The following is a 12053-nucleotide window of genomic DNA, read 5'->3' on the forward strand; positions in this document are numbered from 1 at the left end:
ACCTTACTTTTTCAGACGATTTCATTTTTCGCGAGCATCCCGGCAATAATAAAAAAATTCGCATTCGCTAAGCTTCTTAAAGAAGAACTAGTCTCCTTTATTTTAACATCAATAAAAATAAAGTTATTTCTTTTCAAAAAAATCATTAATTTCACCGATGAAAAATGATGCGTAATAAGCTTGCGTACAAAGTAAAAAATGGTGGAAATGTAAAAATACTTCCAAAGCACAAGTAGTATCAGACGATTATCCGTCGTCCTTCGGTTTCATCGGAAGAAATGTATTCGATAGATGCAAAACGAGCTTGGAGCAAGGGTGACGACAGCTTGTCTTCAACTTCATCAAAACGCGGACGAAGAGTACGTGCTACCACCTGGAGCGGAAATTGGAACGCCGATGTTCGAGTTATACTTGGCTCTGCAGGACTTCGTCACGTAACTATCGATATTACTTTCAATTTCCTTATTACGAAAAATTATCATGGAAAAAACTACATTTGAGAAATTTGAAAAGTGGTTAGCAATTTGAAGAATTGGAGCATTAAATATAAGAAGTAAATCTTAAATATTTGAAATCGAGAATTTTTCGCTTTGAGGTTAGAAAGTTACTGTTATATTTTTACTCGAAACGTCTATTTCTTATTGAAAGTCGCGAGTGAGAAAGTACTGCGTTTAAAGAGAATAATAATATTTTTAGCATGAAGGAGAACCTGCCGCAATCCGACCATAAAACTTTGGCGATTTGCAAATATTACGAGTGGTTCAGACCAGCTGTCGACAAATGGTTGGATCTGGCTAAATTGAAGGCGATTCAACGCGTAAGGAAATCGGCCGAGCTCGATCGGATCTGTACCGGTGACTATATCGTGAAACACGGTACCTCTGCCATTGATGTTACAGCATGCTTCTATCAGGTATATTAAGAAAAAAATCAAATGTTCGAATTAACTATCGTGCGATTTAATAATCTTCTTGAAATGAAAAATTCGTGATTTTAAATTTATACCTTGGTATGTCCGTAGATCAAAGAATTTTGGAAAAAGTTGGCATGGCCGGATCTTCCTGGATCGTACAATTTGGTTTTAAAAGTTGTCGACGTAAGTAATAATATTTGCGTTCTCAAAAATATATTGGATTAAAAAATTACTTATTCACCAGAATCTTTAAGAGTATTAATCTCAAGAAGATAGTTAAGAAAAATTGCCAATTTTACATTGAATTTTTTTTTAAAAAATATTCATGAAATAAAAAAATTTGTTTAAGAAATAATGAATTTTATAAAATTAATTAAGAATCTAAAAGTCTGTTTTCAAAAATATTCGTGATTTATTAATTTTTCCTAATTTTTACAGGCGATATGCAGTTCAGCAGCATATTACGCAGAGATCATTCATCAAAAATTAGCAGAAAGCGGTTACTACGAAGACCAGACGCCATATAAGACAACAGACGAGGTAATCGTTGAGGTAGAGACCGCTTCGCTTTAGTATAACACGACACTGCTTTGCAAAAATTAGTGATAGCGATATCAAACGATACTTCATCACTAATATAAATAAGACAAGTATTTCAAACATGCTTAATTGTTGCACTTGATTTAACACAATTAGAAATGCAAAATAATAGTCTTAATTTGTTATAAATAGCAGAATTTTCATCGATGGTGGTTGGATCATTGAATAATTTAAAATAAAATGAAACAATTTTGCAGATGTGCGTGGCTATCAACGGACTTGAATATGTTCGAAGATGGTTGCTGAAATTAGGCGAGGAGTTGCTCGTCGAAAAGCTTTTGACAGCCTTGGAATGTCAGGCAGGCGATTCTGCACGGATGCAATGGAGAACTGCTTTGACGTCACCTTTGGAGCAGACGCCAGGACAAATGTTGCTGTTCATAAATCAAATCGTTTCAAGAATTGGGACGAAGGTCTGCGTCGTTGTCCAAAAATGGCTTATAAAAATCATTACAATAGGAAACAAATCTTAAATCGAATTATAAGGAAATAAGACAATTAATTGATTGATTGTGAAGTTTTAATTTATTTAAAAAAAAATTTTCATGTATGTATATATATTGATAAACAGCTTGTGATTTATAAAATTTAATTAACAATTTATACTTAATTATGAAAGAATATCTTAAGCAAAAAAAAATCATTTATTTAATTTCTTATATGATTTGTCATGAATGTAAAAAACAATTTGATATAATTGATTGTGTTAATTCGCAGATGAGACCACCATTGAAGAAAGCAATGTTTCATCTGGCTTGGTCACCAGACAGTTTACCCACTTCGGAGGCTATTGCACCATTGCTCGAATATTTAGACATGCACTTGGTAGTGCTAAACTCGGCTCTGCTGTCGGTAAATTTCAATCGAGTCCTTCAAGACATCTGGGAAGTGGTGCTGGCCGAATTGAGCAATCAAATGGATGGAAATGCGGGAGTAAATGGAACTTTAATTCTATAAATAAAAATTATTTATTTTTATGAATATTTATAGATATAAGAATATATTAATATCTGTAATATATTTTTTTAAAAGATTATTTTTTAGTATTTATTAATAGATAAAAAAAGAATTGATATTGATAATTTAATTTATGAAAAATTTTTATAAGAATTGATTTTGATAATTTAATTTATTGAAAAATTTTTATACAGGATAAACCAGCGATGTTTTACGAAAGACTTCACGAAGCTCTTGATTTATTAGTGAAATTCTTTCACGAAGATGAAAAAGGTTTGTCATATGAAGTACTACATTGTCAAAGTTTCTTGAATGTTGAAGAACGTCTTCAATATCACAAAATGGATACAACGTTTTTAATTGACCGATTTTATCGACAACGACTTCAGGTTAATATAAAATATAATTTTTCCTTTCTTTTTAGAAATATATTTTTAATTATATTATAAAAATTAAAATTCATTTCAGGACCAACTAAACACCGTATCCTCTGAATATGGCGTTCTAACAGTGAGAGCATATTTAAATCACGATTCTCTATGCGTAGAAGTTATAAATGCCAGAGACGTGATACCGCTAGATCCAAATGGTTACAGTGATCCTTTCGTGATAATTGAATTGTTGCCACGAAGAATCTTTGAACACTGTGCTGAGCAACACACTAACGTGAAAAAGAAAACTTTAAATCCTATGTTCGACGAATGTTTTGAATTGTAAGTATTTTCATTATTACATAGAATTAAAAATATATTCTATGTTTTGAAAACTTTTATTTTTAAAAATAGAAAAATTTCATTTCATTTCTCAGATTATATTCTCCTACAAAATTAAAATTTTTTAAATTTTTATCTGAATTTATTAATTATATTAATTTTGTATCAGAAGAATAAAAGGTACTCAACATTTTTCCCAGATTTTTAAAACATCATTATATTTTAAACTTTACAATTTTACAAACAGGAGAATATAATCTAAAGAAAGTTGTATATAAAAAATTTCATATATATATATTAAAATTTCATATATATATTTATTTGTTTTATATTTATTTTTTATGTCGCTGCATTTATAATTTAAAAATATAAAAATACATATAGAATTTAATAACATATAGAAATAAAAAGTACATTTTGTTCACGAGAAAAATTTAGGTACACGTGGCGCCATCTCGCGTTTGGACACTGGAAGCTTCGATTAGTTACTAGCATAGCAGGATATACAAGGAGGTATTCGTACTCACAAAGGAGAGCAACAGTGTGGGAGAAGGACAGAGAAAAAATATGGCGGTAGAAAGAAAATTAATTAATTATTAATTTTCTGCTGAAAATTTCTAAACTTTTAAATTTATATCTTAAAGTTAGGACTCCAAACAAGTTTTTCATATAAATTTTAATAAGAAATTCTTTTTAATTAATTATTTATTAAAAATTAATTCATCATATCGATGCAGTTGATATATCGCAATATGTTTTTCATTAATTTACTATTTCTATGAGATTTATTTTTAAATATGAATGTATAATCTTAAACATTGATTCTTCCCCTACATTTACATATAATTTATATTCATAATTTTATTGTTATTTATATGAATAAATTGATTGTTTGTTGTTCAAGTATGGGATGAGAATTCGCGACTAAGATATTCCTTAAAAAAATTGTTAATAAATAATTAATGAAAAAGAAGTTTATATTAAAATTGGTAAGAGAAACTTGTCTGAACTTCTAGCTTCAAAATACAAATCTAAAAGTGCACAAATTTTTTGTAGAATAATAATAATTAATTGATTTTAAACAAGACGACTTTTATCTATTATAAAGTATGATACATTAATTGTTAATAAATAATTAACGAAAAAAAATTTCACATTAAAATTAATTAAAGAAACTTGTCTGAAGTTCTATCTTTAAGATGCATGCTTAAAAGTGCATAAATTTTTAATAGAAAATTAATAATTAATCGATTTTTGATATGGCATCATTCATCTATTATGAAGTATGACGTATTAATTGTTAATAAATAATTAACGAAAAAAATGTTCACATTAAAATTAATTAAAGAAACTTGTCTGAAGTTCTATCTTTAAGATGCATGCTTAAAAGTGCATAAATTTTTAATAGAAAATTAATAATTAATCGATTTTTGATATGGCATCATTCATCTATTATGAAGTATGACGTATTAATCGTTAATAAATAATTAACGAAAAAAATGTTCACATTAAAATTAATTAAACAAACTTGTCTGAAGTTCTATCTTTAAGATGCAAGCTTAAAAGTGTATAAATTTTTAGTAGAAAATTAATAATTAATTAATTTTCAAGATGATATCTTCGATCGTATTATGAAATACGATGCGTTAATTGTTAATAAATAATTAATGAAAAGGAATTTCGTATTAAAATTGATATGAGAAACTTGTCTGAAGTCTTAATTTCAAGATGTAACTAGAAAATTATAGAAATTCTTAGTTAAAAATTAATAATTAATTATTTTTCAATATAGCGTCTCCCATGTATTGAGAAGTCTGACGAATTAATTGTTAATAAGTAATTAATTAAAAGAAAATTTTCATTAAAATTTATATGAGAAACTTGTTTGGAGTTCTAGCTTTAAGATGCAAATTTAAAAGTTTAGAAATTTTCAGCAGATAATTAATAATTAATTAATTTTCTTTCTAGCGCCATCGAAATATTTTCTCTCTCCTTGTCGCACACTCTCTTGCTCTCTGTCTCACTCATTGCTCTTCTTGTCTAAGTACGAATACCTCCTTATATATCCTGCTATGCTAATAACAAGTCGAAGCTTCCCGCGTCCAAACGCGAGATGGCGCTGATTGAAGTTTTTAAAATCCTTGCCTAACTTATCGACAAAATAAATTTCATCGATAATTTATAGAAGGAATAGCGCGGAAATTTTTTAACATTTAAAAATATTAATTCAAAAACTAAATAACCAAGAAAAATCTACAAGTGTTTTAAGTGAAATTAGAAATTAACGTTGAAATATTGATCTTGGAAAAAAAATATATATTAAAATACGAAATATATATATAAGAAATATAAATTTTTATAAACTATCCAAGATATTCAACATCATATCTCGATGTATCCAAAATTATTATACTTTTCTAAATAACTTCTGACAACGAGTCGAAAGTTCTGACCTTTTTTTTTTTTTTGCTTTATCAGACATATTATTCGCATTTTGACATATCTGTTATATATTTTTCTATCATTAAATCATGAATCCTTGTTCGTAGTTCTGTGAGCGTGGAACAGTGTCGAAGTCCAGATGCCATGGTGTTGTTCACCGTAATGGATCACGACGTCCTCACGGCGAATGACTTTGCTGGCGAAGCATTCTTAGGGTTGAGCACGATACCTGGTGTTACCGACACGAACGCCAGCATAGACAATTTCCACGGCCTCAAACACACCGAATTACCTTTGATGCATCAAAAGAATCGAAGTAAGAATTGATTCCATTCATTTCACTTTTATCTACTTTTTTGTTTGAGAATCGAAAGGAGCGAAATAAAAACATTATAATTTAATATTAAAATAATTTTATTGAATTATTCATATATATTTGTTCAAGGAATGATAAGGAAACTTTTTTTAATGCTAATGTGATTTTTATCTCATTGAAACAGTAAAAGAATTTTCTAAAAATTTTATTATAAATTGATCGCAATTTTAGTAAATGTTTTTTGATTAAGTGAATATGGACCTTGTGATTCGAAGTCTGGTTTGATCTGATATTGTTATTCCATTGCTGACATATTTATGCAATATCATAGTTAGGTAAATTAAGTATATTAATTATTAATATTATCATAAACAATCATTTTTTGTTCTTCATTCATTATTTCAAAATTTTATTATAACATTAATTAAATTATCTTTCATTTCCAGATCATCCGATTCTCCAGATTTTGGAGACGAGAGTCGGCGATAAGATGGCCCTCGACTTCGTGAAGAAGCAGAAGCAACGATTCGCCTCGACGTAAAACGGGTAAACGAGAAAAGGAAACAAGAGAGCACCGCGGAAAAAGGAAAATTTCGGTTGTTAAGGATCGATGTTAAAATTTCGATAATCAAAAGAAAGAAGGAAAGAAGGAAAAATATAAAACGAAAAGGAAGCTAAAGAACAAAAATCAAAATCCATCCCCGCGGAAAGCTCGTCGACTCTCTTTCCCTTTTTCAAGGTTTCAACCTTGAAACTCGTCAGACATTTCTCAGTGTAAATCGTGTTGAATATAATCGGTGTTGGTAACTAAAGAAAATTAAATAAACAGAAGGAAAACGGAGAGAATATATAAAGAGTAAAAAGAAAAGAGAGAGCATATGTATATTATCAGAACTATTTTTGTGTGGACAAGAAAAAATCCGATCGCAAAAAGAGCGTATAAAAAGGAAGAAAAATATTGTTAAAAAAAATCGTTTAAATTTGTCAGCGTGATGTATCTAAGGGTAAATGTTAAAAAAAAAAAAAAAAAAAAAAAAAAAAAAAAAAGAAACAAAAATGCTATCGTCGAGACCGTCGAAACTCGAAGCAATGCTAAACGGCCATGACGTACAGGAGTAACGTTTCGAAAAACGGGGACTCTTCTTCTTTTTTTTTTTTCGAGATAATATAGCGAAAGATAAAAACAAGGACGAGCACAAGATTTTATTTCGAATCTCGTCCATCGACAATTGAAAGAAAGTGTCTCCTTGTTCCCTTTAAATATAAATTATCGATAATAAATAAAGAAAGGATGAATTGAAATGTAATTGAAATAAATATGTACACACTGTATATTAAAGTAACGAAATATTCATCGCCGATTCGCATCGCCTCGACGAATTGCAAATCAATCCCACAGAGAGTCGATATACGATATTTTTCTTACTCATCATTGGCTAATATCTCTTTCTATCTTTCCACCGCGTCGTTTCTCACTTCTCGATCCAATATAACCTCCAGCGATACTTTTAATCCGATCTCGCGCACGTGTAAACGTAGGGAGAGTCAAAAGTAAACATAAATTTTTTAATAAGGAAAAACTGTCGACTTGTTATCCGTTCAAAATAAACCTGGAAAAAAAAAATCTCATCGATAGATCTCAACAATGATCGATCATTGAAACTCGTGAGAAACTCTTCGAAACATTTCTCGAAGTTGTAATACTTTTGCATCCCTTCGCGCATACGCGCGAGAGTTCGGATTCTTTCGTCAAATCTCGCACGACGGATTTCGACCGACGTTTACGAAACCGAAACAGGTTGAAATGAAACAAAAGTAAAAAAAAAAAAAGTAAACGAATAAAAAATAAAAAAAATAAAAAAATGAGGATGGAATTCACAAAAGAAAGAAAAAAAAGAGACAGATGAAAATTCGTAGATGAACGATGATCTTGTGCCCGTGTTGCATGTGTACGTAAGGATGTACGCGGATAAACCACACATACACACATACGTTACACGCATATGTATAATGAATTTAATCGAATAATTAAGAAATACCAGCGAAAGTGTCTGTACACACCCCTTGCGTATATCTGTGTCCCTGTGTCGCGGGGATCACGGTGTTTGATTTTGCTCGTACAATCTGAAATCTTTCTATACATCTGTTTTCCTAATAAACTCCTCTCGACACGCCGCGTTTCGTGTCTCTAAATCGAATCGATCGATTCGACGAAATTGGACGAGTAATCAAAGACAATTGGAGAACAAAGCGTAGAGCGAAAGAGTTTCATCTCTTATCGAACTTTTTCTCGAATCTCGATCGTTAGTTAGTTAATCCTTTGAAAAAGGATAGGAAGGTAGAGAATCTAGGGATAATGGAATAAATGGGGATAAATCTAGGGAAATTAGAGCGGACAACGATCGATTGGCGACCAAAAAGTAGCTAGAACACTCGGTATGGGGAAATATGAACGACAAAACGCACACTCGTCAATTTTTCTATTGCACCATTTATTCACGCGCGTCTCGTTTGCGTCTACATACACACGTACGTACGTACACACGCGAGAATAATAATAATTTAAAAAAAAAAATAAAAAAATAATAAGAAACGAATAAAAAAAAAAAAAAGAAAAATGAGAAACTGGAGGAGAAGATCGACAAGACATCTTCGTATCTCGTGAACGCTTTCGAAAAATATAAGAGGATAACAAAAAATACGTGAAAATGAATTTAAGAAAGAAAAAAAAAATATATATATATATATATAATAAAAATGACTAAGAAGAAGAAACGATGATCTCTCAAAATGTCGTCTGTCCGATCCTCGGTATTATCTCGTGCATCGAATCCAATCGAACTCTATTTGCTTTTTTCAACCTTTTACAATCACCAGAAACGTATGTACGATTTGTCTTGTATCGTAAGACGAATAAATTAATATAAATGTACGAAATTATCGCTGTGTCGCACTTTCTGATAACCTTCTTTTGCTTGATTCATTTCTATTTTGTATTATAGGAACGTTTCTCTTTCGTGTTATACAAAAGAAATGTGTTAAGCTCTTTTTTTATATTTTTTCATCGCAAAGAATAATTGAATTAATTATGACAGAGATTGATTTTACAAAAAAAAATATATTTTACAATTTTATACATATACTTGTATACAAAATTAAAATCATAAAAATAAAAATAAAAAAGAAAAAATAAACAGAGAAATAAATAAATAAATAAATTACTTATCAAATAAATTATAGTAAAGTATAAAAATATAGTAATCAAAAAAAAGATTATAAACAATCCATAGTCTTCATATTTGCACAGGACTGTCAAGTTGCAACAAAGTCTCGCTTTCCTCTGTTCTTATGATCAATTCACCGTCTAATTTTTCTAACATTGGCAGACGTTTAGCTACTTCCGATTTCCAGATTTCAACCTGAAAATTAAATCAAGCATCGTTGTGAATTTTTCCAATCCTCTTCAACCAAACAGAAAATTTTAAACTCGTAACAAAAGATTTTTATTCTTTTGATCATAACCTAACTCTTAAGGATCAAGAATGAAATTACCTCGAGATTCTCGTACAATGGATTTCCTACGAAAAGTAAATCACGAAGATTCGTGAGTTCCTGAAGTCTATTGAACTCGTGCCAATCTTTGACCAGGTTATTCGACATGTAGAGAACGCGCAAATTTTTCATCGCGTTGATTCCCTTCATTTTCTCGATCAGGTTGTACGAAATCCAAAGTTCCTCCAGAGTGTCGCCCAATGGCTCCAATCCGGCGAACGATTTGATCAGGTTACGGCCTAACGCGAGGATCTTCAGGTTTTTCAACGTTCCGATTCCTGTTTTAACAATTTTTTGAATTTCATTTTGTTGCAATTTCATTTTGATTCGACTGAAAATTTTAAGAAGAATTTTAAGAAGGATAATTGATCGAATTTTCAATTGAATCTCACTATTTTATTAAAGTTTCAAACTAGTTAAAGGAAGATAAAAATTGATAAGAATCAAATCTCTTAATTTAAAGAACAATTACGAGACTCTTGTAAAAATAATTTTAATCTGAAAATGAGAAGAGAGGATATAAGGATTTCAAAATATAATCTAAGAGATATTTTGACAGAGATGTTTGCACAATGTTTAGAAAGATCTATTTATAATCGAATTTTCCTTCGATCGAATCGTATTAATCGTGATGTGATTAAACGTCAATTAAGTAGGTCGACCAGTAGCTACGATCCATTTCTCGTAACCCACGACGTAATTCTATTTACGTGAAATTATTTGCCCGGTCAATTTCATTACTCTCGATCGTAAATTCGAATTATTCGAAACAATCGCTGAATTCTTCGAATTTAATACATGTCTCTCCAAACAGAGACATGTATATTGTGATTAAAATAAAATTTCAATAAAAAATTATTGAATTCAAAAGTAATTTCAATTTCGAGAAATTTAAAGAATAAGCAGTAACAATAAAAGTAAAAATAACGAAATATGGAATGAGAAAAGATACGTTTACCCGCAATCTTTTCGATCATATTCGTCGAGAGGGAGAGCTTTTCACAATTGACCAAAACCGCCAAAGAATTGTCCATTTTTTCTATGGGCGGCCATCGAAAGCTAAGGATCATTTCCTTCGCGGTCGAAGCATCTTGTTTATTCTCTTCCTCCCACATTCGAATCGCCTCTTTGCAGCTGGTCGGTTTCGTGGTACTCATGATTTTTTTTTAGGATCGAATTTATCCACGATGAATGATTGGATGAATAATTTTTACCGAAAAATTGGATATGATATTTGCTGGATATAACTCAAAGGAAACTCTGTGGAAATAAACGAATTCAAGAATACACAAAAAGGAATCGAGTTTGAATGTTTTAGCAAATACATATGTGGGTAAATAGAAGGGAGGGAAATATGTGCATACGCAAGGGTGTATACGCAAAAGAAATGAAACGTATTTTGTGGAAAGAGTTTTTCATTTTTAGTCAGATGGAAAAGGAAAATAATGACAAGTAAAAAAAAAATATTTACTTTTCTTTTACATTATTTCTTACTGTATCTTTTTTTTTTCTTTAATCAACTTTTTTAGCTTCTCGAGCTCGTTTTTATTACGATTTTTTCTATTTATCAAAAAATTTAAAATACCTCACTGCATTTTTTATTTTGCACGTAAAATACTAAAAGAATGAAAATCTTTGACTCAATATACAAAAAAGAATAAATATAGTTAACAAGTTTTCTGAAGAGGAAATGGCTTCTCTAAAAAAAATTTTTCAAAAAAAAAAAAAAGATTCCATTATGCTAAAGTTCCTTCTTCCAAAAAGTTTCTCCATTATTCCTTTAACAAAAGTTAAGGAATCTCTTAAAATTTGCTTTTCAAATCAAAAATTTGATTCAATCCAGTTCGTTTCATATCTATACGATACACCCTATGTACAAGAAAAGTTCAAAAATTCCTCCCTTCACGCATGTCAAACTGACCATGAATTTTCAATTCGAAATTTTCATCGACGTGAAATTCCGAATTCATACTTCGATACTGTCACTTCCTCGCAATTTTTCCCGTAATTTTATCCAAGATAAGTAACATCTTTCATTCTTCCAAATTTTTGACGGTATATATTGTTTGTTATCGTTTATCCGAGCGCTCGAGGTTACGGGGAATTCGAGATTCGTTTTCCTTTGTGGCAAACTGCCACGAACTGGAGCCTGGTAATATCTGGCACCAATCAAAATAATCGATGGCCAGGGCGCATGCGTTCGGGCCGCCGGATTATTTATCAACCGAGCATCCCCAACAAGATTTACGACGGTATTAACATTGAAAAAGTACAGGTCTTCCTTTGAGCGCGGAACCGTGTGCATTACTTATCGAAAAAGTTCACGGCTCTTTCTTCGATCTAAAATCAGAGGCAGAGACCGAGAATTGTGCGATCGATTTGAAACTTTTATTTCGTTTACTATTCTTATGTGGACACACGGAGGATCGTAAAATTTCCAATGCGACGAAGAAGAAGATACCTTAAAAAGGAAGAGAATGGAAAAATTAATTGAGACATTGGAAAATTTCTAAGATTGGAAATGACACTTTTCGTGGTTGAATTAAACATTGGAAAGAAT

The 12053-nt window shown here is 30.6% G+C and overlaps 2 protein-coding genes across 7 annotated transcripts in view; one reads left to right on the top strand and one right to left on the bottom strand.

Moving 5' to 3' along the window:
• The window catches only part of LOC122716678 (BAI1-associated protein 3), a 119908-nt gene extending 111065 nt beyond the window's left edge, over positions 1-8843 (top strand). For 4 of the 6 annotated variants that reach the window (XM_043939987.1, XM_043939986.1, XM_043939991.1 and 1 more), the window contains 10 exons: positions 292-434; positions 697-913; positions 1022-1096; positions 1352-1465; positions 1711-1926; positions 2231-2446; positions 2665-2859; positions 2939-3183; positions 5733-5941; positions 6388-8843. In XM_043939987.1, the coding sequence (XP_043795922.1) occupies positions 292-434; positions 697-913; positions 1022-1096; positions 1352-1465; positions 1711-1926; positions 2231-2446; positions 2665-2859; positions 2939-3183; positions 5733-5941; positions 6388-6482 (1725 nt within the window). In that variant the 3' untranslated portion in view covers positions 6483-8843. The remainder of the gene's footprint in view (positions 1-291; positions 435-696; positions 914-1021; positions 1097-1351; positions 1466-1710; positions 1927-2230; positions 2447-2664; positions 2860-2938; positions 3184-5732; positions 5942-6387) is intronic. The other 2 variants (XM_043939990.1, XM_043939992.1) reach the window with 1 other exon arrangement.
• A 391-nt stretch (positions 8844-9234) lies between these two features.
• LOC122716680 (dynein axonemal light chain 1-like) lies at positions 9235-11580 on the bottom strand. Its single transcript, XM_043939997.1, has 4 exons — positions 11415-11580; positions 10452-10753; positions 9494-9771; positions 9235-9360 (listed from the first exon to the last, which is right to left on the bottom strand). The coding sequence occupies exons 2-4, from the start codon at positions 10648-10650 to the stop codon at positions 9235-9237; spliced, it is 603 nt and encodes a 200-aa protein (XP_043795932.1). The 5' UTR covers positions 10651-10753; positions 11415-11580.
• Between the last annotated feature and the right edge of the window lie 473 nt (positions 11581-12053).

The sequence above is a fragment of the Apis laboriosa genome, unplaced genomic scaffold (assembly GCF_014066325.1).
Source record: "Apis laboriosa isolate Shangri-la unplaced genomic scaffold, ASM1406632v1 scaffold47_cov149, whole genome shotgun sequence".
In the NCBI taxonomy this organism is placed as follows: Eukaryota; Metazoa; Arthropoda; class Insecta; order Hymenoptera; family Apidae; genus Apis; species Apis laboriosa.